The sequence below is a fragment of the Paramormyrops kingsleyae genome, chromosome 22 (genome assembly GCF_048594095.1).
Source record: "Paramormyrops kingsleyae isolate MSU_618 chromosome 22, PKINGS_0.4, whole genome shotgun sequence".
In the NCBI taxonomy this organism is placed as follows: Eukaryota; Metazoa; Chordata; class Actinopteri; order Osteoglossiformes; family Mormyridae; genus Paramormyrops; species Paramormyrops kingsleyae.
In genome coordinates this window covers 3,566,825-3,594,286 of record NC_132818.1, presented here as the reverse complement: position 1 = coordinate 3,594,286, position 27,462 = coordinate 3,566,825, and the positions used below count along the sequence as shown (strand labels likewise).

Here is a 27,462-nt window from a genome sequence, read left to right as displayed (position 1 = left end):
CCTTCTGTCATTTTGACTTGTTGTCACTTTAGGTCTTCCAAAACCTACCTGCCGTGCCACAGATCCTGTCACTGGAAATGTGTGACCGATTTTCTGAATTGTAGACGGTAGAATCTGGATATCCTCATACTTCAATCAGACATGAATGGAACAGTACTGATGCAGTACATTGCAAAAGGCTGTCAGACAGCTTGCCCAAATGGAAATGGAAAAAGCCACTCCCTTCTAAGTTATACACTGGCTACAGACAATGACAGTACAATGAAATACTGTTATCTATTTCACCTGTATTTGTAAAACAAGAGTAATCATAAAACATGTGATAAATCGTGTTTGCCTCATTTGTTGGCCCAGCAGTGTAGTAAGTCAGAAGCTATCAACATGAAAAAGCACAGATGCACAAACTGCAAGTGCACATCACAAACAAAAGCTTGTGAGATATACTGGGGAAGTGCCTATTCCAGAAGACAGTCTACTGTGGCTGTAATACAGTGTATGGGCTTCTAATAGTATTACTCACATAATGAGATGACAAATCAAAGAAAGCAAACCTCTAGTAATAGAATAACGCACTTCTCTCCAAGTGGCACTCTTGTATATATCAAAAATACAGAACAGATCATAGTGTATAATATGACACCTAGGGAAATGGGTGAATCTGTGCTTTATTGCAATAATACATCTTATTATAATACATAGGATTTATCACATATCCTCAACAGTAAGAATAAAGAGCTATTGAACAGTAAAATGTGGACATCACACATTTGGAGCACAGTAAAATGTATACAGCAGATGTTCTTCTGACAGGACCGGCAGATAGACAGTTAAAGACTAGAAAAAAAAATACACATTGCTCACAATCAAAATATGATGTTCTTTACACTAACAAAAATACAGGTTAGAGCAGTAGGTGGAATGAATTAACCGTTAATTTAACCTTGCGAGCTTTTATATAGGGGTCAGCCATTTAACTGAGTCTAGCTGCTAGAGTGTAATGCCAGTTTCTTTCTGTTGTATACAGGAGTTCAGGCTGTACAGGGCAGAGGACAACCAGTTTGCTTCCAACAGTACATCTGCTCAGTTTGCCTCCAATATGCACTATATCTACCCCATCAGACCATGTTTCATCTGCAAAACACACATCCCTTTTGTACACAAGATGTCTTTTTCTACGAACACCAAATGCCACATTACGAGGATATTTCATTTGACAGACACATTCTCCAGAGCCAGTCAAAGCAATGAACCTGATTTACATAGCAGCTCTAACAGACAGTCATTCACACAATTTTAAATCTTAACAAGTCAAATATGCAAGAAGTTTAATTAAAAGACATTGCCAGGATCATATATTGAATTGATTGTGTCTATGCATTTATATTGTACATACTATACAAAATATAAATTAAATAAGTTAAGGATAGACATTAAAACAGCACTTTATATAAACACCATTCACTATGTGTAAACTGAAAGTAAAGCTTAATATTAATGTTGTACCAGTATATATATATCTATATATATATATATATATATTTCATAAACTTAAGTATGCGATTCTAACAGCAAAGAGCACATCTCACAGTATTTACCATTGAAATTGCAATTATACACAAGACATTGATTCAAATATGGGATATGTCATCATAACAGGGTAGACCAGGTTGTTTTTCGCCATAGGAAACATGCAGAATAGCTGAAGTGGGACATGGGAAAGCTTATATCCTCTGGTTGGCTCCATCTGAAGATCAAGGTTAACAATGTCTAGGTCTCTTCATAAGAAAGAATCTGCAGTTCTACTGATAGAAGCTGCGGTCCCTGTGGACAGAGGAGTACACACATCAAAAAATAGATCCAGGCCTGGAAAGAAGACATGCAGGTTTTGTGGTCCAACTGTTTCTTTACTCTGGATTATCAGGCTTTGTCATTGTAAATGTATGAAAGCTAGAGATGCACCGATTGCAATGTTCTTGGCAGAGTTCTGATTAATGTGTGACCTGCCGATACCGATTTTAGCCAATTCCGATTTTCTTTCTAAGGACTATAACTGAAAGCATATTCAAACAAAAATAAAATTTCCTTCAATCTGCACTAAGTTACAGTATCTTTTCTCACGTAAACTGGTATGAGGCACAAATAACAATTAACTCAAAATGAGTTGCTGTACACCCAACTTTATCAGACATATTTTACTTTACCAAACAAGAGCAGGTGCAACAGATTTAAATAATGAAACAAACGTCAGTTACTTATGTCATACTTATGTTCACCAGATAACACAACATTAACCTTATTTGCTTTTTTTTAAACTCGTCTTAAAATAAAAAGTCCATAGGTTACAAATCTCCAAACAAAACAAGTGTACAATTCTCTTCCAAATTATAATAGGTGCAGAGTAATAGTATTAATACCAACATCGCATGTTATGCACATGTTATGGACATTAATAGTGCAGGGGGTTAAAGTTGGATATACATGAGATTGACCGGCCAGTCTCCGGTCTCGGCCAAGCATACTGAAAATCGGCTGATTCTGGTCCCTGACTGGTCCATCTCTAGTGAAAACCATTTGCCTAAGGTGACTTTCTGAATTACAGTCTAGCTGGCCGTTCTAAATCACAAGGTTAATCTCCCGGGAGGTGAATTAGAATAATATACTTCCAATGGTCTGACAGTCTCTCCATATGACTCTGCAAAACTTGTCAATGCCCACTGTCTGGTTTTGTTGTCGTACATGAATTAAAAAAATTAATTCATACAAGGATAATCAGAACAAAGAAACAAAAGAAAGCTGAAAAAACTTTCTAGGGAATACACATCAATTAAAAAAGTTTGCATGGAATTAATTGAGGAACCATTGAAGCATCATGAAGCAAAAAAGGATGTATGTAGAAGAACATGCTACAGCTGAGGAAGCAGCACAGGTTGTGGTGTTTTTATACATCTACAGCACAGAGTCAGCTAGGACGCTCTTAAATGGACTAAGGGACAAGCAGTGAAACTGTCCATAACGGGTGTGATTCTAGACCCCCAAAGCCCACTGTTTTTCTGTCAAAACCATGCTTTATGGTGCAGCTGAGATATAATTTCTATGTCAGTTGACACTGAACATGTTTCTTGAAGTAGAACATGTGTTTGGGCCATCCGTCACTGAAAAGCCAGAAACAGGGAAATCTTGTATTTTGCTCCACTGTGTCCCTCTTTGTATGGGCACTAGAACTGGAAATTTTTGTATATTATGGAAGAGGGGCATAGCTATAGACTCTTACCATGGATAACAGCATGTCCAGAATCTTAGACCAGTGAAAAAGTGGCTAAATTCACATATGATTTGCGTCATCCAACCTAGTGGTCACAAAAAAAAACCCCAATAAAACGACTAATTATAATAAAAAACTTTTTTGTAAAGGATATTTGCCTGTGTGTCCTGTTCCTGGTTCACAAGTGCAGGACAGATGAGACCACATAAGAGTTATTGGAGCTGTGAGTTTGTGTGTCCATATGACTATGGCTTATAAGTGTATGTAATTATTATTGTTATGGTTATTAAAGTAAGCATCCTGAACTTGATGCGTGTAGACTGAACCCAAATGATACTTGCATATTTATGTTGTCCACCACCTGAACAGCAAACATGCAGGAAGTACTAAGGCTCCTTTGAGATTGCTGATATTTTGTTACAGCATCGTCACTGTGCCTGTTTGCTCAACTGCGCTTTGGCTTCTTCAGATTGTAGCAGAGGAAAGGGGATTTCATGGTTTCCAGTCATCTATCCAGCCTCACTACAACGTATAGTCCTCTCACAGATACATTCCAGAGAAGACATCCTTTGCATCTGTAGGCACTTACGTAGTTAATTTAGGGCCCGGATATACTTCAGGCAATGCAATGCATACGCAACGCGGCGAATACGCAAGACAATCAGTATACTGACTGTACTTGCACGCATAGCATACATCTAACGGGAGGATTAAAGGTCATCTTGGTCGGCTCTTTCATTTCCGGTCTTGCTTGTTTGTATGAGGATGTGACATGAAATGTACACTAGTTGACTGCAGCAAGTTATTATTTTATAATATTGCTGCAGTATTCCCTATAATACATATATTACAACTCAAACAATATGCAATAAAAACTTTGCACTTACAAGCATTTAAATTAACTAGCGACTAGCGGGATGCTAATACAATACCATAAATCCCATTGGCGCGCCAGCGCAATTAGCAATTCAGTGTTTATATTAACTTTTTCACAGATGCGAACCACTTAACAGCTTATCAGGTAAGTATTTAAGGTAAGAAGTACAATTAATGTCACTTTGTACTTACAGACATATGTTCTTTAGGGACCAAAGAAAGTTAACGGATAGAACCATCGCTATCTGGGAAACTATGGTAAATTAAGAGGAACAAACTAGGGCTGTGCGATTAATCGAATGTCAATTCACAAATGTATACAATCTCTTTTCTAATTTATGGCGATTCACACTCAGCTCACTTCGTGGCGGTAATGCGCTTTTTAGCGCATTTTTTTTTGCCAACTGGCATAAAACCCTACTGAGACAGAAGAAAAGCAAAATGAACACCAATGCGAAGAATGCCGGTGGTGATGGCAAAGACGCCGGTATACTGGTTCAGAAAAAAAGGAGCTCAATCTTCGGTGTGGAACTTTTTCGGCTTTAAACTTGTTGACCATGCACAATGTGTCGTTATCTGTAAGCAGCGCTTTAGCAGTGTTGCTGCACCGTGAGGTAACACCACCAATCTCTACAATCACCTAAAAAGACACCACAAAATAACAGTACGAGACAAGAACCCACAACTGAAAGTGCCAGTCGGAAGACCACACAAACATCCATAAATCAGACGTTATACGGTGCATCACCATATTCTTCAAGTTCCCAGTGGCACAAAGATATAACCAACGCTATCACCTATCACTTGGCCAAAGACATGGCTCCAATCAGCACAGTTGAAAATAAAGGATTTAAGGCAATGATAAAGACTCTAAACAAGCGCTACTCTCTTCCCTCTCGCAAATAATTTTCAACTGTTGCCTTACCTAGTCCTTACAACCAGTGTCGAATGACAGTCGAGAAAGAACTGCAAACTGTGCAAAACTTCGCAGTCAAGCCATGCTATGGACAGTGCATTTCATAACAAGTGACTTCAACATGAAAAGCCAGTGCCTACGGACAGCGTTTTCCCCAGCTGATCACACCAGGGAGGAACTGGCAGAAGGACTGAAGTAGAGTCTTAACTCCTGGTATTTGGATGAGGAAAAAATGGTGTGCATCACCACAGACAGTGGTCCAAATCTCATAAAACAATGTCCCTAAACAACTGGACGAGGCTTCAGTGTTTTGGCCATAGGCTACACTTGGCCATAGGTGAGTTTTGTATTAAAGTTAATCGCACAGTAAAATCTTAAAATGTTCATTTAAATCAGAAAAATGTGCTTTAATGTTTCTAAGGATTTAATTATACAATGACATGACAGAAAAAAGAAATAACAGACTACACATTAGCTACTGTATGTTTATAAACATGTCTTAACCAAATGCAAGCAGGATAATAGAAAAGAAAAAAAAAGGTTGAATGGGTCTGTTTAACACCTTTGAATTTAAATAACATTGAAAACTTCACTGTTTCTATAATTTAAATGTGTGGCTTTTAATTATTACTGCTTGAATTATATATAGAAATGTTTTAATATCTTTAAATGTTAGCACCCACAAGCTTATGCTGAAAATAAATTGTGCTTGTCTCCCTTCATTGTATATTATTATATAGAGTTTATAACAAGGAATAATTTTATTTGTAGGGAATGCAGTGAAAGATTCGCGGCTCTGCAAAAAGCTTGTGGCCTACTTCAGTCACACCTGGAAGTGGAGCTTGGTGCTGCCCAAAAGGGCCTCAACCTACCTGAACACCAGGTTAAAACTGAGTGCCCAACAAGATGGGGATCCCGATAAGCTATGGTCCAGAGGATCCTTGAACAGCAAACTGCTATTGATGATGGCAGTGCAGGAAGATGACACGGATCTTACACGATCATTGAAGTAAAAAATCCTGCATTACCTTAAAGAAAAATACAGTGATCCAAACACTCAAGACCTCCTCGATTTAAACTGGACTATGTCAGCGAGGACAACAAAGCCATTATTAAGGCCAGACTCAAGAATGAGATGACTACTACTGCCATTGTAAGTATATCGTTACAAGAAACTTTTTTGTCCAACAGTATAATTTACGTTCAGCTACATTTTTTACAGTTGCATAAAAATGTGGAAATTGATAAACCACTTTGGTTTTTAACTGCCGAGATATTTAGTTTTCAAGTTTAGTGTATTAAGATATTTTTGTGATCTTTCCTTTTTTTAAAGCAAACTCTTCCCACAACTGCCCCCACTGCCCCCACTGCGCAGCCTGCACTGCACTACACTGCCCTCTGCAGAAAAGAAGAGAAAGACCCTGGGGAGCTTTTTTTTTTTAAATCGCCAGAGGGTAACGTTGCAGCAGCACCATCTGATGCTTCTTCTAAGGAGTGTGATGTTGACATAGAGCTAGGCTCATACCTGTTCACAAGAAACATTGGCAGTGAAGATGACCCCTTAGTCTGGTGGAAAGAACACAAGGGTCAATATCCAAGATTGTCTGTCTTGGCCAGGAAATACCTATGTATCACTGCAACAACTTCCCCCTCGGAAAGGGTTTTCAGCACAGGAGGGAACATTGTGTCATGCTTGTGTTCCTCTCTTAAGCCTCAAAATGTTGTTAAGCTAGTGTTCTTGGCCAAAAACTTATAAGTGCTGTAGTTGACTGAGTGCCCAAAAACACAAGTGCTATATGTTTATTATTTAAAAAAAATATTTTAATTTACGTTCTATTATTTACGTTAAACAGATTTTAAGTTTACATTTAAGGGTCTAAAAAAAGGAAAAGAAAGGGAAAAAAAATTGTTACAAGAAACTTTCAAGTGCTATGTATATTTTTTTATTGTTGAAAGCCATTGTCAAAAGCACATTTTCACTTTAGTGCAATAAATGTTTTTACTGAAAGAAGGAGAATCATCTGAGAGAATCGTTATCTCAATTCACATGGAGAAAAATCGTGCTTCACATTTTAACCAGAATCGTCCAGCCCTAGAACAAACTAACAAAAACAATCTCTTTTACCACTTTGGGCAGCACAGCTGCTAAAACGAAGGTTAGCCCTGTTTCTTAGCCACATCATTTTACATAATACGGTACATGTAAGCAATTACTATAAATTATCTTTTGGGAACATATTGTGTGATAGAGCTGAACGATATTGTAAAAAGTTCACATTGCAATATTTGAAGTTTTTGCGATTATTTAGGAATTGAAAATTAACTATATACTGTAGCTAAATAGAACTTATCTAACAGCAGAGTCTTGCAAATAAGTTAGTGGTGCCTTGTGTTGTGCCAGCAGACACAAAGCAGAGCTGGCAAATCACTTTGGTTCTGCTCAATTTCGAAAGTGTACAGAATACAAAATATTTCCATATTCAGAAGACAAATGTCTTTTCGTGACCAGTTGTCTGCTGTCATACCCGGCTCGTACGATCCTCGTGTGTGCCACGCCCCTCATTACCTACGTGTACTACCCCGATTGTAATCACCGATTGCTTGTTCAATTCAATCTGTCTTGTGTATTTAGTCCGCGTCTGCGTGAGTTTCCCTAGGTCTGTCATTGTGGTGTCATGTAATGTTTGGTGTCCGTCGCCAGTCCGCCCTAAATAAACCCCTTTTACCCGTAAGTTCGGCTCCACTCGCCTGCTTCCCGGCTCTCCTGTTCCTGAAGTGTGAAATCTGCTTTTCCACATTTAATTATCTTTTTTTTTAAATTTCTCGCAAATGCATCACAAGATCTACGAGTGAGTCCAACAGCAAGCATGAGAATGATTGTGACTGCCTCAGAGAGTACATACAGAGCTCAAGCAAAAGCAGTGGCGGTAAACTTTAGGCTTTTTTTAACATTTACTAGATAATGGTGAAAAGGAACCATCATCAAAACTGCAAACGCTTCCTAAGTTTGGTTTCCTATGACTGAGTAAAAATGTTTTAGTGCAACGTATTGATGGTTTGAACACAGTAGACTATCTCGATTCTTGTTATGTGACAATTGCATGCGCATGAAATGCCATGTTGATATTAACATTGCACATCATGCATGCCTGTCAGGGTGGTTCAGTGGTGCAGTGGGTGGTGCTGCCGCTATAGATCTGATGATATGACAACAAAATAGATCAACGATCTATGGCTTCGGTTGTGTAACAACACATTAGGTAATAACGATGCATTATGTAATAGTTCAACAAAATGTAATAAATTTTCATTAGGATAATTAGGTACAGTTTCAGGGGTTCATTTCCCGAAAGCTTCATGACGCTAAGTAGTTTGTTACCTCGTACTTAAGACCATTTGCTTGTTAACCGAGTGTTTCTCAAATCCCTTTGTAGCAAAAGCAGGTAAAAGTAGGTAACCTCATAAATTAACAAGTGACTAGGCCCACTCGATATTTTCTATGCAGTTCTTTATTTGAACTTTTGCCTGCTATTCTGTCACAGAGACACAGAAGTCATCTGAAATGGATCACAAAAACATGCCGATGCTCTTCTTTGGACAATGTAATAATAATAATAATAATAATAATAATAATGAATAATAGGTTAATGTTGCAACAAAATTATAATGTAAGCTGTAAATTTCTTACATTTTGTCAAGTTACATAATTACATAATGCATTGTTATGTGGTATTACAATGCATTATGTAATAATCCAACATTATGTGATGAAAATCTGTTACATTTTGTTAGGTTATAACATAATGCAGAGTTATTACATAATGTGTTGTTAAAGGGCATTCTGGTACACCTATGAATACTGTACGGCTTGAAGATGGTGCTTGTTACAGACAAACTGTGGCTAAAACAAGATAAATAAAAATAAAACAAAATAACAAATTACAAATAACAGAGCACCACTTAGGTTCAGATCAGGCAGGCCATTCCTCCCAGTCACACCCTTCCAGGTTTCATTGTTATTACCCACATGAGCGCTAAAGTTCCCCAGTACAACAATGGAATTCCCAAAGAGGGAATCTTCCAGCACCCCACCCAAGGTCTCCAAGAAGACTAGATTCTGAACTGATGCATAGGCACAGAGAACAGTCAGTACCTCCCTCCAAACTTGAAGTCGAAGGGCAGAGACTCCAATGTATTGGCACTAAACCGATTAGGCCCACACCTGCCCGGAGCCTCTCACCCAGGGCAATTCAAGAGTGGAATAGAGTCCAGTCCCTCTCCATGAGTTTGGTTCCAGAGCCTGTGCTGTACGTTGAAGTAAGCCTGACTATTTCTGGACAATATCTCTCTACCTCTTGCATTAGCTCAGCTCCCCCCCACCCCCAGTATTTGAGAAAAAGAACCTCAGGCTCATTAAGCATGGTGGTGAAACTGTTTTTGTTTGGGGCTGCTTTAATGCCTCAAGGCCTAGCTAACTCGTCATCCACTATGAATTCAACATAATACCAGAGAGTGCTTGAGAAGAATGTGAGGCCGTCCATGAAAAAACAGCTGAATAAATGGGTCTTTTAACATGATAGTGGGCATCTAGAAAGGAGCGGCTCAAAACAAAGAAATGGACAGTATTGGAATCCCGAAGTCAAAGACCAAATAGTAATCCAACTGAAATGCTGTGTCAGGAGTTGAAAGAGACACAGTACATGCAAGAAACCCTTCCAGCATCACACAGTTAGAGGAATTCTGCATGTAGGAATGAGCAAAACTTTCCATGAAAAGAAAAAATTTCAAGAGTGTGCTTATTTGGGGGGGAAGTGTGTGGCTCAGTAGTTTAAGGCTCTGTTCCCGTTATGGGATGGTTGCCAGGTGAAAGCCTGGACTCAGATGAATAGTTACATCTCCACTGGGCCCTTCAGCAAGGCCCTTAACACCCAGGATTACTTCAGCGGTGGCAGATAAATGGCCTGACCTGCACTCAGACCCCAATCTTTGCTCTCAAATATGTATATTTGTGTGTAGTGTATGTTTCAAAAGAGAATAAGAAGGGATATGCAAAAAAAATCATTCAAATGTACCTGTAATTCTGAAAATGGCAAATAAAGGATCACAGGACTGTAACTAGATGACATTAACTAGATGGCAGTAACTGTGCAGCATTGGAGAGGCTGTTGTTCATTATTCGTAACATATTTATGGAGGTGGTGAGGCAACTGAGTTTTGAAAATACAGGAGAGGAAGTGATGAACTGATGACATATGAGTGAGAAAATTCAACTGGTGGTCTAGAATACTTTTATGAATGGAGATGCAATGAGTTACAGTAAGCTGAGGATATCTAAGAGGTGATGGGAAATACTCACGTGCCTTCATCCTTGAGCAGAGACAAAAACTTGCCAACTCTGTATTCTTGGTCCATCTGAAAACCAAGCATATCACATACTGTTCATGCAGAAATTCAGACACTGTAACAAACTCTAATTACCAGGGATCGTCAACCTGTTCATACACAGACAACCATGCCTGTGGAAAGGCTTGTCTGTGTCCATGGCAAAATGTTTTGTGGATCATGGAAAAATGACAAGGCTTTACAAAGGATTTAATGAGGTGAACCGCACCTGGAGGGACATCTCAATAAGCATCAGCAGCTTCTTGATGCCAATCCGCACTCTCTTGCCCTTAACTTGCTGTGAAATGGTGGCCCTCTCTTTGTCTGTAAAGCTGCCAAGCAGCTGGCAGAGACAAAAAGGAGATTCGAGGTTCAAGATTGTTTAATTGCCATACTAATAAGGCTGGGGTATTTTGTATTCAGCTTGGTGCAGTGCAGCAAAAGCAGACACGCAGCGTCACACACTACAGGGAATTTCGAGATGCTGATTTGCCTGAATGCATGCTTTTGGACTGCAGGAGGAAGCAGATAAAAATTCACAGCTGGAGGCAGGAACTGAACACGCAGAACTGAACATGTGAGCCTCTGTGGTATTAAATGCATTGCTATTAACAACAAACATAAACTTAAGGAAGAGATGTTGTAAAGTTATTTACAGCAAAAGATAACTTGAGTTTGTGAGAATACAGTCAGTAGAAAAGGCACAAAAACAAACATACCCCTGAGGCAGTAACTTCACTTGAAATACTGATCAAAAAATGTATTTTTTTCTGTTAAAACATGCATTCTTTAGCTACAGTATCTAAGTTAAAAAGTTAACTTAACCCTGTACATGTGAAACCCTGAAAGAATAAATCTCCTATTTCGTCATATTCTTTCCTCCATTTGTTCTCCATCATTATCTTTTCTCTCCCTTCTCCATCCATGCTGTTACTGTACCTCCAAGGCCTCGACCAGGTGTTCCCCAGTTGAGATGTTTGGAACATGAATGGTGGTGCTGAATGCATCCAGCATCTCCATCTCTTGCAGCACATCCTTCCGACTGGTTGTTCCTATGATCAGCAGCTTGCGTCCCTACAGAGAGTATGGAATACATCTGTTTGCCTCTGAATGGCTGGAGTAAATGTAAGTCATTTCTTTACTCAATCAATACTGTAATTAATACTGACCCCTACAGAAGTAATAAAAATCACAAGTTTCAGAGTACTTCCATAATTTCAAATTAGTTTTTGAAACTACAAACGAAAACAATGTTTTTTATAGTTGAAATAAGTCTCTTAATACAAATGACATCACATACCTTAACCAATTTGCTCACCACTAAAAGAAATTAAATGAAAATTTAATTCCAATTCATGTTTTGTTAAGCAGAAAGCCCAATTGTTCTGTCATTCTGTCATAGAGTAGCTGCAGGCTGAGAAAAAAATTCCAAACTGCAATTCTGCTTCATAGGGAAATCATTTCAAACAAAGACCTGCAAGAGGTTGTTATGAATCTTGTTGTGAACTAAAATTTGAACATTAAAAATGGTCAACTAATAAAAAAACACTATTCAAAGCAGTTTTCTGACTCTTGTAACTGTCAAATTTTAATGAATTGTGAAGGGCCACCCCCCTCATTTTGTACATCTTGTATCATATAGCACCTCAATTCATTTTGGTATTAAAAAAAACAATTATTGTAGTTTGCTGCAAATTAAATAAAAGTTCCACTTATTTTCCATTATATAAAAAGATTTAAAATTTATAAAGATTTAATTATAATTATATAAAATGGGCGCAGAATTGCAAAGTGTGCAAAACACTAAGTGTTATTTTTCTATATAAGATGCAGTTTAAGTACAATGGATGTACAACAACCTCAGGTACTGTATATGCTCACCTTAGGTGGGGGTTTCTTCAGCAACACAAGCAGAGCCTGCAAGACGAGATTGGAGAAACGTGGCCCAATAGGAACATAATCTGGGAGAAGACATGAAAGAAGGATTCAGTGTGTATTCTTAATGACCCAGAGCCAAATATCCCTGAATCAAATACTCAGCAACCATTGTGGTCTATAAAGGGTCACACCTTTGTAGCCACTCTGCTAGTACAGAAAACATCACTTAGTACAATTACTATGTCATTTGATATTTTTTCTGATCTGACACAAATAAAAGACATCAGATGATTAACTACAAAAAAAACTTCATCCATCCATCGTCCAACCAGCTTATCCTTACCAAGTTAAAATGAAATGAAAATTAAACTGGCTGGAATGAAATTAAGCACATATTCAGTTCTCCATTGGGCATTTAAGATCTCTGTGGGCTTGTAGCCACAAGTCCCTTATATTTAAGCCTAAGGCCATTAATCCAGTACACAGGACAGAAACATATATATTCTTCTCTGGCCTGAATTAGGTCATCCCAGAAACTGAGCTAGGTTAGGATTTGTAAACTACCATTTCATTTAAAAGAACCTGAATTTCATTGCACTAAGTACTTGCTGTGTGCTGACTGGTCAGTCTCTAGTAATCATGCACGTGTCACTAATGCTAATGTGAAACATCTGGATGAGCCTTTCAATCAAGGAAAAATACCAGTCAAAGTCCAAGAAAAACCGAAACATTTAACCAAATACAGCTTTTCAGTTTTCATGCAGTTTGCAAAACCTGAAGTAGCTCAAAATATCCTCCCTGACATGGATTATCCAGTCACCCTAACCTGAACGGAGAATGAAACATGCACAAAAAAATGACTTCTATTAATACCATGGTTGTAGATTTTACTCAGTTTTTTGTAAAACACCCACAGAGCTTCAGTCTCATTAAGCTGCCAAACATTTTGTCCAGAGACTGAGCTGACCACGGGTGGGTGTTCATGCCTGCTTACCAAGCAGACGCTCAATGTCATCCACCACCACGCAGCTTAGCTGGGATTTGTAGGCATCGTCGAAGATCTGTCACAAACACAGTGAGAGTCTGGTTTCAACTAATTCATGGGGCATTGCAGGAAAAATGTGCGGGATTAAGCTATCTTGATTTCCCGAATGCAAAAGGCAAGGAGATCATTTGAGAAATGGCCACCCCTTTCACCTTCTTAATCGCTTGGCACTTGGAGATCTCTGAGTGGCCAATCATCTTATCCGGAGAGCAGATCTTGATAAAGGGAAACTGGGAATCCTCTGAGATCTTGGCAGCCAGTGCAGTCTTGCCACTGTGGGGTGGTCCTAGTAGGGTGGCAGGACGAAGGCTTTAAACTCCCCATAGCACCCGTACCATTTCTCACAACTGGCTTTTAACACCTTTAACAAAAGATTCCACATGACAGATTCGATATTTAACTTCCCCTTAGGGATTATTATTATTTTTAACTATTAGGTTTATCCATCTTTAAATATCTTGCTTCGGAAAGTTAACTTGCCACACGCATCTTATGTAAAGTATGAAACTTGATTTTTAGTTCAAAATTAACAAGCTCATTCTGAAATAGTACTTTTCTGTTTGCTGTCAAAATCCTGGTTTAAGTCATAAGTGGTTTGTGCCACCAGTATTATAGGTCCTTGGCAGGTGAAAGTGACCAAACGTATTTTTACTTTTTCATTCTTAGATATGATGGCTTAAATGATAATGCTGGCTTAAAAAAGCATAAATTATCTTTACACTGTCTATTACAGACAGTTAAATGCAGCTAGCAGCCATCAATCTGATATTCATAAATATTTCAGATGTGAATTCTTCCTGTATTCTCCTCTCATAACAGAATAAAACTTATTCTTATTATTATGAAAAACGTATTATTAAAACATATTTTGTATGCTTGTCAGTTAAAGTCTTCCACGTTCAATAACTTTATTACAATGTTTCTGTGTGACGATGTCAGCACAGAATGAGAGTATTTAAGAGTCTTCAATAACCTTCCAAAAGCACAGCCACCAGAGGTGTACGATCACTGTTCTTTGTCTGCTGAACCAGCAGCTCCCCATCATCTAAGACGCGGGTCACGGAGTCTCCCCATTTAATGATGCCATTCATAATGTAGCTGGCATAGTCTTCTTGGTTGGTGCCAAAAGCCTGGTGAAGGCAGAATCCCAAGATTAATCAATCAAGGAAAGGATATATTTTCATATGAAAAATTCACATGTACACTTTACTAACAAAAAATTTAAGCTGTACCTTCTAGAACTTCATTTTCAGAGACTGTCTGTATAATCTCAAAGCATCTATTGATTTATTAAATGATTAATACAACACTGCAGTATGATTTGCAGTTCAGGGCGCAAAGGCTTCCAGTGCAGGTCAAAGCAGAGACTTACGGGCTTGATGTCGTTATTTAAGGACCCTAGGAAGTCTGCACGATGGACTTGCAGCTTCTCTGCTTTCTCCATGTCCACTTCTACTGTGGTACTAGCCTGCACAGGAAGACAGCGGCATATCGGATAAAGCAAAAGCTTATGTGGTTTAGTTGTAGCAGTGGTATCCAAAAACAAACAAATGTAAAATGTAGCAAAGGCTGTATACAGTTTTCCTAGATCACTGCACTGTCAAGAAAAATCTTTTAAATTATTAAACTAGCCAGAAAGAACTTTCTAACAACATCTAAACATAATCCTAAAAATGCCATTTCCACTGTCAGTAATTTGTGTAAGTCATGAGTTTATATTAACTAAATAAATAAAATAAATGTTTCTACATTTCTACATTTAATATTTTTGCAAATCAGTTATAAGATATATAATTTACATTCAGTTCTCATTGATTTTAACACATTTTAAAGCATTTTTCATTTTATAAAAAGTATTCTGGTTTAAAGGTGCAATATTTATGTTGAGTACTACAGGACAAAGACGGCTTGGATAATGCCTGAGAACTAATCTGATAACATATTCAACTGAGCGAGACACGGGGAAGGCAGAATATTCGGCAGTGCAGAAAACATAATGTGGTGACAGCAAATGAAAATTGTGAGAATGCAACCCTGAAAGGAAGCTCAGTGTAAGTGAATGAAGGACCTTGATGTGGCGATTCATGGCAGTGGACTGGGCAGCCCGAACCAGACCCTCCAGCTCAGCACCACTGTAGTTCTTGGTCTCTGTTGCCAGTTCTGGCAAATCCACGTCGTTGGACAGCAATTTGAACTCGCGCATCTTGGCTGTGTGAATATTAAGAATCTGCAGCCGGCCCTTTTCATCAGGTAGGCCTGGAGGAGAAGATGGAAGACTTTTTTTTAAAGACTGTAAAACTAACAAGAGATAAGTGGTGAGGGATTCTGGCAGAGTAGTACATGAAAGTAATAGTAGAATAGAAAGGCTTTATAAGAAATGAAAGGTTCTGTACCACTCATATAAATACATTAAGATATTTCATCTATGAGGATCATTCTGTTAACATGATTGCTAAAAAGGTTGTTTTGACATTATAAAAAATTCATTAACATACAAAGTTAACGTTTCCTGGGCTACATGACCAAGTTAACATTTCCTATATGGAAGATCTCTTACACATTCCATATTCCAAGATAAAATGTCATTTATCGTTATCCAACTAACGTCTAAAGTTTTCAGTTTGTCCCAAAATTATAAAACATATCTGAATTTATTAGTGTATGTTGGTGGGTCTCTATCAAATCTACATATATTACACCTAAAATATGGAAAAGCTTAATAAAATAGACCAAGAGCAGGTTTTTCCAGATGGCAGGCCAATTTTTCTTACCAATTTCCATTTTAACCTCAAATCTTCCTGGTCTCATCAGAGCTTCATCAATCAAATCTGGTCTGTTTGTCATTCCTAAGGACAAGTATTGCCAAACAAACACGTTACACAGTCATCTCTGAAAGAAGGGTGCGTGATTAACCTGCCACAGCAAAACATCAAAACATTTCACTTAACCGGCCAGTAGCCTTATGCACGCTCACAGTAAATCACACTCTCCTTTCTGCTGAGTATGCCTTAGGTCAAGGTTCTTCAAATCTGTACCTCGATTCCAAATCCAGGCCTTGTTTTCAGTTGTCCCAGGTAGTTAGTTTAATAATTACTGATTCTGATTGGTCAGAGGCTTCACACCTGACTGACAGGTAAAGGAAGGCTGGAAAACCAGCCGTGCTCGGACCTCGAGGACCGTGATTTGAATAACCCTGCCTTAGGTGGTAGAGCCACCTCAGAATCCATGGAGAAACTGTCGCACCTATGACAAGGATGTTGTTTAGCTGCTCCACACCATCGATCTTGGACAGCAGCTGGTTGACCACCGTGTCATGAACGCCTGTGCTACTGGCTCCAGTGCCACGCTGCTTGCATATGGCATCAAGCTCATCGAAAATTATGATGTGCAGACCACTGTTAGCACCTAGCTGTAAAGACCAAGAGGGAGCAAAGTTAAATGCAAAAAATGACACTGCTGTACATGTAACATGTGGTTAGGAAAGCAACATCTTTAGTGTTGACATGCCATATTAATGAACTAATGAAACAGTGGCATACAGAGCTTAAGATATTGAGAAAGAAAGAACAGAGAAAGAAAAATGAATAAAAACGTTGGAACGACAGTATTGCATGCCCTGAACAGCCCTGTCACCTTTCCTGCCCATCTAATCTGTACTCCTCACACATTCACCAAACTGTACAATTTCTAGAAGTACTGGATGGATCAACTAGAAATGTTGGCAATAAATGTGTTTTTACCTGAATGCTCAGAGTCCTAATTGTGACATGTAACTCTGAAACTACAACTATACATTTATTGTACATTTCATTTAAATGTCAATTTGCAGAATCTTTCCCCAACAATTAGGTGGCTACCTGTATTTCTTTGTGCCTGTCTTAATGTCCATATCTTAAAGTGTCATTTATATTACTCATATTGTTTATACACTATATTGCCAAAAGTATTGGGACACCCCTCCAGATCACTGAATTCAGGTGCTACAATCACCTCCATAGCTACATGTGTATAAAATCAAGCACCTAGGCATGCAGACTGCTTCTACAAACATTCGCGAAAGAATGGGTTGCTCTCAGGAGCTCAGTGAATTCAAGCAAGGTACCATGATAGGATGCCCCCTGTGAAACAATCCATTTGTAAAATTTCCTCACTACTAAATATTCCACGGTCAACTGTTAGTGGTATTATAACAAAGTGGAAGCAACCGGGAACAACAGCAACTCAGCCTTAAAGTGGTAGGCCACGTAAAATCACAGAGCGGGGACAAGGCATGCTGAGGCGCACAGTGTGCAGAAGGCGCCAACTGTCTGCAGAGTCGATAGCTACACCCATGGAGCTGGGGGTTAAGGGCCTTACTCAAGGACTCACAGACATTATTCTGTCAAAGCCAGGCTCGAACCAGGGACCTTCTGACCATAGGCACAGAGGCTTAACCCACTGAGTCATACTAAACCATACAGTTTAATATATATTAATAACAAGCATTATATTATTATATGATCATAATGTTTGTTATTATCATATAATGTTTTATTATTAATATACATTAAAGCTGGTAAGATATGTTAAGATGTTAAAGTATACTTAGATGCTGCTTATGGTACACAAAATGGCAGTTTAATTATTAATTCTAAAGGTGACACTTCATTTATTCATTCTCTATAACATGGCATTTTTATACCAATAATACAGTATACACTGTGTATTTTAACATATTTATGTGTAATTCATATTGAAATGTTAAGCTGCATTGCTGAAAGCTGCACCAAAACAATGTATCTGAATTTGTTTGAATTAATTTCCTTTTTAATTCTACTTTTTTAAATTCAGAATTTGAGCTGCAATTCTGCATCTGGTTTTCAACCGCAATTCAAATTCAATCCAAATTCACAAACTGAATTCGAATTTCAGGGCCATTCTTAGTTCAGTTTTGAATGATGCACAACTCTGCTTCTTAAGTACAAACTGAAGCTGAACATCCCTTTTACTGTCTGCTCTTCTTTTGTACTGTATGTGTTGTAAGTGTGTGTTTGTGCATGTTTTTTTTTTTATTTGCCTAATATACACTGCCAGAAAAAGGGTACACCTCTGGTTTTTCCCTATGATACAAACAACATTAATGTATCCACAATGGTACATTTACGTACTGCTAGGATACAACTGACAGATCCTTGTGGGTACAACCTGAGTGACAACTAATTGTACCATCAAAAGTTATAAATTGGTACTTTTCTTCTGACTGTGTACACACAAGCATATGTGTAATTGGCAAGCCTGTTGGAGTTACTTACTCTCTTCTGCTCTTCTTCAGCCTCAGCAAAGAGTTTACGAATGTTAGCCTCTGATTCCCCCACGTATTTGTTCAGAATTTCAGGCCCATTGACAATCTTAGGCTCACGGGCATTAAGCATCTTCCCAATCTGCCGGGCCATTAGAGTCTTTCCACAGCCAGGGGGACCAAAGAGCAAGATGCCTTTAACATGCTTACAGCCTAGAGGAAAAACAAGACAAATGGAGGCACAATTATGACCTAGTATGTTTATAACCCTTCATCTCAAGTAAAGGAGTTTTGGATGTGACCAATGAATTTCATGGCATCTATAAAAAAAATGATAAGCAAGCAAATACTTTCCCACCTACACTTCATTTCTGGGATTGTCATAAGTTTCACTGTGACAGGCATAGATTTAATTAATTTTACAAAGCATCATAGTAGAATAAACCATAAAATAGGAAATATAGTGCTTACAGAAATTATTACATACACTTTTCTTTACAAAGATGATTGTGTTGTAAACTTACTTAAAATGGATTGATAATATTTTTTGCCACTAAGAGACACAAAATACTCTGTAATGGAAAACAGAAAACACATCTCTAGGAATTCTTGCTAATTGAAATCTCCCATCTACATCCTCTCAGACTGGATCAGAACTGCCGTAAACAGATTTTCTATTTCACCCTTGGCTGGACCACTCAAGGACACTGAAGCCATTCCAGCATTGTCTTGGCTAGTTGGCAAGTTTATACATGCTCTGGAGTAGGGTTTCTTCAAGGACCTCTCTGTGTTTGACTTCATTTACCTTCCCGTTAATCCTGACCAGTTCCTGCCACTGAGAAGTAGCTGTCCTTTTAGCAAGATCTCCCATCTTGAAACAAGAACTAATGATCTGTTACAGTGGCCATTGAGTTATTGGTCACACACTTGAACAAGGTCCTTCTTGCTACCCAATTTGGCCAGTCGCCTCTTACACTCAACATTGAAGGAGGTCACTGTGATGTGGATGTCATGCACTCTGATCTACCGGACAGGAAGACCTTAATTTGGAATATTATAGTAAATTTCAAGTTTTTACATTTTAATACATTTTCAAAAATACATAATGTGTTTTTACTTAATCTATATGGTGTACTGTTGACTGAATTTCATTTTGCTATCAATCTGTTATGAAATAACACACGGTAATGTCTGGAGAAAGGGAGGGTTCTGAAGGCACTGTATGCCTATAAATTAATTAAAATTCACATTAAAATAATTGTCTGAATTATTTTGCAGATCTGCTCTGCCGTGTTGGGTGGGAGTTTCTGTGGGTTTGTGTTTTTGATCCCACTTGCTATTACATTAGCATATATCTCCTTCCCAACTGGCTGATTCCCAATTTACCACTTCTGTCAACAGCCAAACACTGAAGAAGGAAATATTACTTTTACAATTTGTGTTGCTTTCTGTGACTATTAACTACTCTCTCTTCAATTGTTAGTGTGCTTGACACTTTCACAGTTCTGTGCTTGAATGTGTAGCCCTCTTGGATTCAGTTGCTTAGATCTTTTTCTGTAAATAGCATCTACATATTTGGAAATATTGCATACATTGTGAGTAGCCATTAGTTTCTTCCGTGCTTATGATAAGATAGCGAGTTATGCAAGTTGTGTGCTTTTTTATTTTACTTTCCATTTTGTTAAGAAGCTAATCTCTCTAATTAGCAGTATTTTTGTTTATGTTGGCCTGATTGGCTCTCCCCAAATTCATTAATAAACTAGAAAGGGGGGTTGTCTGAACAACAGGTATTCCCAGGACTATGTCACTTCCTTCACCCATTTAATCAATTCGTTCCACACTCACCAATATTGAATATAATTCAATGTAACGTTTTAGTTATTTGTGTTCTTGTCTAAAAATGAGTGCACAAAAACTATGGGTTTTACGGTAGTAAATTTATTCACTCAAATCTTTGTAATAATACATATGTCTCCCAATCTAACATGGTCTTATTCTGCTAGAACGCACATCTACAGTCTGTTTCCCTGTCAGTTTTCACTCTTTTCTTGTCCCCTAAACACGAGCTCCTATTCACCCAAGAATTAAATTGTATAAATCAGCCTTTTCAGAATATCATGGTTTTACTTCACTGTTTTGTTGTGTTCGGCTAACTGGACACACAAGCCTTCAGCAATTAAAATCAGTCCTCACTAAGGACGCCACCTTAGATTGCGAAAAAATATGGAGGCTAACCCCGGCCTCTGCGTGGCCTAAAACTATAAGGCAATACAAGTTCAAAACCGGGTACAGAAATTTATTTTTCAATATGGGATGAGCGTGCAATTTAAGGGATATCACATATCCCAAAAGACTTAATTGCACGACTAAAATAACATGTTCCTTTTCCACATAATAAAAAAAGAACAAATACTAAAAAAGGGGGGGGGGCTTTGATAAAGATAGCATTGCATTCCCTGGACATGCCTGTCACCTGCTCCATCCATCTAATCTGTACTCACACACTCACAGTCCTCTACAATTTCAAGAAGTACTGAATATATCAACTGAAAAGTCAATATATGTGTTTTTTTTCCTGAAAAAAGTCCTAGGTGTGACATGTTACTACATGTATTCATTTACTGCACATTTCATTTGCATGTCAATTGGCAGAATTTTTTCCCAACAAGGTGGTTACCCATTCTTTTATATAAAACAGGTAAAACAGGAAAGATATGTGAATATGTGCAGTTTGTGTGTGTGAGTACATGTTTGTGTGTGTGTATGTGTGTGTGTGTGTGTATATATATATATATATAAAGATGTAAATTAAATAATAGTAATAATAAATAATGTATTTAAATTAACTCTAATTGCACAGTTTTATGTGATTGTGATTGATTACACCTAATTTTAAACCTTACAATCATAAATATTTACACATTTAATCTCCAAATTAATATATAATTCATACTGTAAAATATATAATTAATAAAACAAGAACCATATGGGTCATTCTCATGAACTAATTCTGTAACATATCAATTCTCTCTGATTTTTAAAATATGTTTGAAGACAAACAAAAGAAATTATGTGACTTCATTGTTTAAACTTTCACTTTGGCCTATCATACAAATTGCTAGTTTATTGTTTATCCGCGCCGCTAATGCACTCCTGAACTTGAACATACAATCTACAAACAGCATTTTGCAGCAATGCAAATGCAAGCGGAATGCCAGGAAGACATCCTACTGTGGTGACCGAGCAGAGGTCTGCTTTGATATCTCAGGACTCACCCATTTGCTCCACGATGTCCGGGGGGAATACCCGAGAGGCAAAAGCCCTACGGAAAATGTCGGAGAACTCCTTGTCTAGACCTCCAATGCCCATGCGTTCAAAGTTCCAGTCAGGGTTAATGATGGTCTGCCGGGCCTCTTTGGTTTTGGCTTTTCCTGAGTTGGGGTAGGGTTTATTCCAATACATTATGTTATTTTAATTCATTTCTCACAAATCTGGTTTCAACAACAAAATTACAGCAATAAGGCATTATACATAACTCATATTACCATAGTCCTTTAACAATAAGTGTTAGTGTTTTCACAATAGACATAGCAGAATAGACATATATCTATAGTTTATAAGCTATGGTATTACAAGACACCTTTTAAAGACAGATATATACATATTATTTCATAATGAAATGAACAAGCATTATTCCTGAATTCTTGAATGATGGTTAATGATCGGTTTTACACTTTGTTGTTTTAAGTATCCCATGCCACATTTCCAGCATTTCAATGGGATTTTTTTCTTCACAGCCAAATAACACAAAATGCACCCTCTTGAAATTGGCCAACACTAGTGTGCCAGCTGATATGCCACTTACCCACCAAGGAGAGGGAAGAGCTCTCCGCTTTCTCAAAAATCACCTGACTATTCCCTACCAAAAGGCCAATATCAATCTAAAACAGAAACATAGGAAGAACTATTAAAAATCACAATGCTACAAATGGTGCCCTCAGTAGAACAAAGAACTATGTATTAAGGCGGCTTTCAACAGGTCTTCACAAAACATGAACCAGTAGCGGTTCCAGGCATCTGAATGCCCACTTCAAACATTGAATAGAACACATGGATAACAGTGGACGTGGAAAGCAAAGACCTTGCTTTGAACAAACCTTGTTTTGTTATGTTACAAACTAAAATTCCAATAAAGAACAGATATACTCTCACTATTAACCTATAAATAGTAGCAATATATGCAATACCCACAGTTGTTATTTCATAATTAGTTATAAGTATTGAGTTCTTGCAAACTCTTCCTTGCAAAACTGCTGTTGCGTGTTATTTGGATAGCAGCAGTCTACAACAGGGTTCCCCAGTTCTGGTCCTTAAGGGCCAAAATCCAACACATTTTGCTGATTTCCCAAACACACCTACTAAACCAGGTAATTAGCTGATTAGAATGTGTTTGAGCAGGGAAATATACAAACTGTACTGCATTCTGGCCCTCTAAAAGAAGAACTGGGGAACCCATGTTTACAGTGATCTTGTAGTCATACTTGTCTTTGGACTTTGTAGCACGTTCTACTCACAATACAACTATATCATTATCTATCAGTTCTGCTGCAAATCCTCCATTTCATGCTGATGAAAAGCCCAGCAAAAGCATGACTGTACCAGCACCATGTTTAATGGTACTGATGGAGTTCTTCAAGATCTTTGCATAATGAAGGTGAGAATAAGCTTTTCTCAAGTGTGACTTCCTTCTTGCCAGTTTAAGACACAGGCTTTAGGAATTATATAATATGGTTTAGTTGAGTCCTTCTTGTTTTATTCTCCCTTAGTCATATGACAATGGAGATCTCTGAGGGGTGTTTTTTTTTAATTTAGAAGATGACCCTGTTCTAGGTTTTTTTACATGCACACTGGATATTTTTATGTCCCTTCACTAAATTGTATCTGTCTGTATCACTTATTAGCTGCATTCATTTCATTGCCTGCATATACTGCTGTACACTGCAATGTTGTGCATTTGATAAATGAAGTTTGTCTTGATTCTATTTAACCATAACAGCTGTGTTTAATATGAATGATTATTTGCACATGTATGTATTCTATTCAACGGCTCCATGTTCTGTAGGCCAGCTGCATGAGGCAGTGGTACTTCGGAAGCAAATCCTGAGTTCAACATGTCCCTGGGTCAACGAGGGAGGGGTTCGTGTTTCACTTCTTTAACCATTCACAGTCTTAATTGTATGACATCACCACATTCATTAAAACCAGTGTTTTCTGTTAAGCAGCAAGGTGCACAGTTTTGTTATGGACCCATTTTATTGTGCATGCCTTTTGTTAAGGGGCTTGTCACAGACACAAAACATAGGAACAGGCTTACATGCAAAGGCTGAATGAAGCAATGTAAGGACATGTTTTTATTTCATAATAATAATAATAACAATAATAAGCTGGCAGCTAAGGACCTTGCTCAAAGGCCCACGGTCATGAGGTTACTTTGCCAAGGCTGGGCTTAAAGAGGTAAGATACAGTAGGTAAATACAAACAAGTTGCATTGCAATCCAGGTTACACTGAAAACTCAATTTAAAATAAGTACATCAACTCGCACTGAAACCCAACATAATACTATAGTATCGTCTGTACCTTCTGCTTCTTTCCAGAAGCTGGCTCCCCCTTGAGGATGCTCGGGTCCATGGCCTCAATATCCTTCACCATTAGCCCGAATAGTTTGTCACAAAAGCTGAAAACCAGCTGCAAGGAAAAGGCAACCAGAAGAAGAACTGTCTGATTCAAAAAGAGAATAACATGCTTTTGTTTGGGTGCCTGCACAGTTAAATATTTTAAATTCAAGTCAGAGAGAGCAGTTGCATCCTCTCTGGTAAACCAAAACTGCAGAATGAGGCTTGGATTTTTAAAGTGAGATACCTGAATGCTCAAAGACATACTGAGTACAAGATAAAATGCACATATGCGAGAGATAAAATTAAACAATCCCAGTGAATACTGGCAGTAGTCCCAATTCAAACAAATGTCAGCAGCAATTAACACTGAACATTAATTTAAAACCAAAATAAACAACAAATTACAGGCTTCATAATAACCATTAACTTATGCTTTTTGGATATTTGAAAACATGACCAAGGCCTTTTCTTTTGCAATCTTGCCTACCTGCTGCCCCACGCTGAAACCCTGATTGTTGAACTGCTGAATGAATTCACTGGCCATCTTGTCAGAATCGTAGGGGCTGCTGTCTGTGCTCTTTTTCTGCAGGAAGTCAATCTCAATGGTCATGGCTCCAACACACTGCCTGGACTTGTCAAAATTGTAGTTGGACACTGGGGGTAGATTAGAGGACTAAGTTATATTTAAAAAATCAATTTACCAGTCAAAACCGCTACTCCTGACAGGGGGATGCATTGGTGGGAGCGGGTTAACATAACCAACAGATTGAAATTCAATAATATAGTCACCCCTTCACATTCACGAGAGTTAGGGGTGGAACATCCCCGCAAATATGAAAATTTGCAAATAGTACTTGGACACCCCAAACCTCAACCAATAACAGTCTGCTAGCTTGAACAATAGACTTTTTATTTCATTTATTACTAGGGGTGTAATGATATACTTAGCTCACGAGACGAGACGAGACACGATATTGGGTTCACGAGAACGAGACGGTATTTTAACAATATTTTAAGGAAGACTTCAAAGAGGAAATATATTATTGGAAAGCAGCCTTTTATTTGATTAATTTGAAAGACAAAAAATGCTAAATAATGCAGATGTATGGTGAAATGTTTTAAATAATCATCATCATCTTATGCAGTAAAGAACAGAACAAATATCTCAAATATCTAGCACCATAAAATATTTCACCATAAACTCAAATGACAGGCTTCTCTTGTATCTGACTACTCAATTGAACATAAAATAGAATATAAATAACAAACATAAAACATTTTTTTAATGTTTTCTTCACTGGTGCAGTGGATTTTAAGTAAAGAGCTATGATGGTGCTGCAAATGGCTTTACATAGTAGTAGCGTTAGCCGCTGCGTACGGCATTATTTTCCTACAATGCTTACAGATGGTTTGTGTTTTGTCTGTCACCTTTTTGCTGTTTATATTTTCCACTGAGTACCCAAAATGCTGTACGGAAGAGGATTAGGGCCACCATGAAAATATTATTTGAATTCTGACTTTATTCTCAGGATTCTCACTTTTTTTCTAAACTAAAGTCAGAATTCAAATAATATTTTCATGGTGGCCCTAATCCTCTTCCGTAATGCTGCCACACAAAAGATTTAAAAGTGTCTGGGGAATTTACTATGGTAATTTCATCAGACGCTGACATGCTTACATCAGCTGATTTGCCGCACCTTCGCGAGACCGCTTTTCACTCCGACGAGAAATCTTGCCATGTTGTAATATCGCAAGATCTCGTGACACAAGATCTCGTTATACCTCTATTTATTACCAATTCCCACACAAACAGTACTGCCCTGTACACTTTGCATGTCACTCTACTTTGTCATTTCCTAACTAGACCTTTTTAGAGAATAATACAAACCATCTAAATTATGGTCCTAACCTGTATATGTACAAAGTTACTACTGAATGAACTGGGAACACTACACATTAGGTTCATTATTAAGATTAAAAATTAACAGAACTTATAAGTTTTAATGTTACAGCATGAAACGTGTGATTCCAGAGACATAATGACAGGAAAGATAGCAAACCTGTGCATAAGAATTCTCAGTTTGAACTGAGCAATTTCTGATTTGAACAAAAACATGATGTCATTCTTAAAACATTCTAATCAGTAAACAAATCCATCCATCAGCCCTTACCTTCTACTTCTTGACCAATCGAGAGGCCAGCCCATTTCCTCTACAGAAAAAAAAAACAGATACAAGTTAGCAATAGCTAGTAAACAGGAAGGAGGGTAGACCAATAAGCTGCTGTAGCTATAGCTAAAACCACATACTTAAATATAGTGCTAATTTTTCAGGTTATTAGTTACAGTTTTGAATCTCTGTGAGCTCTTAAAACTGGGTACCTGAATGATGTTAACAGGACAACATCACAGTCCTACTGGCATTATTTGTAAATTAACAATTCTTTGAAATGTTACTATCAAGCCAGGGAGAAAAGTATGACAGTACATGATGTGATTCACAGAAATTCTTTTCAGTGGATTTCATAATAGAGGACTCCGATTAAAACCAAAAAAAGCAAATGACGTTTCAGGTTTAGGCCACCTACTTAGAAACCCTACTCTACAGAACCATACAAAATACATGGGTGAAGTGCTCTGACTCGTGATTTCCTAATAATCAATGTACTGCACACAAAACACAAAAAACTAGAAAGGATGCTGTCGGAATGACAGAAATGTACTCCCCAGACAGCCCTGTCCTCCCACACCCCCCAACCGCTACGATTTCTAGAATAACTTGATGGATCAACTGGAAATGTGAAAGGCGATAAATGTTTTTTTACCTGAATGCTCTGAGTCCTAGTCATGACACATACACCAATTAGCCATAACATTATAACCACCTACTAATATTGTGTAGGCCCTGCTTGTGCTAACAAAACAGCTCTGATTCTTCAAGGCATGGACCTCACAAGACCTCTGAAGGTGTTCTGTGGTATCTGGCACCAAGAAGTTAGCAGCTGATCCTTTAAGTCCAATAAGAGGTGGGGTCTCCATGGATCAGATTTGCTTGTCCAGCACATCCCACAGATGCTTGATTGGATTGAGATTTGGGGAATCGGGAGGCCAAGTCAACAGCTTGAACTCATGTTTCTCAAACCATTCCGCA

The 27,462-nt window shown here is 38.0% G+C and overlaps 1 protein-coding gene across 3 annotated transcripts in view; it reads right to left on the bottom strand.

The window, feature by feature from the left end:
• Positions 1-647: 647 nt before the first annotated feature.
• LOC111859762 (vesicle-fusing ATPase-like) overlaps positions 648-27,462 on the bottom strand; it is a 44,566-nt gene continuing 17,751 nt past the window's right edge. For 2 of the 3 annotated variants that reach the window (XM_023842732.2, XM_023842731.2), the window contains 18 exons: positions 26,485-26,524; positions 24,801-24,967; positions 24,276-24,383; positions 22,503-22,578; positions 21,913-22,068; positions 18,651-18,850; positions 16,603-16,768; positions 16,131-16,205; positions 15,428-15,615; positions 14,732-14,827; positions 14,333-14,489; positions 13,512-13,645; positions 13,309-13,375; positions 12,318-12,397; positions 11,376-11,510; positions 10,666-10,779; positions 10,415-10,466; positions 648-1,821 (listed from right to left, as the gene is read on the bottom strand). In XM_023842732.2, coding sequence (XP_023698500.1) covers positions 1,778-1,821; positions 10,415-10,466; positions 10,666-10,779; positions 11,376-11,510; positions 12,318-12,397; positions 13,309-13,375; positions 13,512-13,645; positions 14,333-14,489; positions 14,732-14,827; positions 15,428-15,615; positions 16,131-16,205; positions 16,603-16,768; positions 18,651-18,850; positions 21,913-22,068; positions 22,503-22,578; positions 24,276-24,383; positions 24,801-24,967; positions 26,485-26,524 — 2,055 coding nt within the window. In that variant the 3' untranslated portion in view covers positions 648-1,777. Of the gene's footprint in view, positions 1,822-10,410; positions 10,467-10,665; positions 10,780-11,375; positions 11,511-12,317; positions 12,398-13,308; positions 13,376-13,511; positions 13,646-14,332; positions 14,490-14,731; positions 14,828-15,427; positions 15,616-16,130; positions 16,206-16,602; positions 16,769-18,650; positions 18,851-21,912; positions 22,069-22,502; positions 22,579-24,275; positions 24,384-24,800; positions 24,968-26,484; positions 26,525-27,462 lie in introns of all 3 variants that reach the window. The other variant, XM_023842733.2, reaches the window with a different exon arrangement.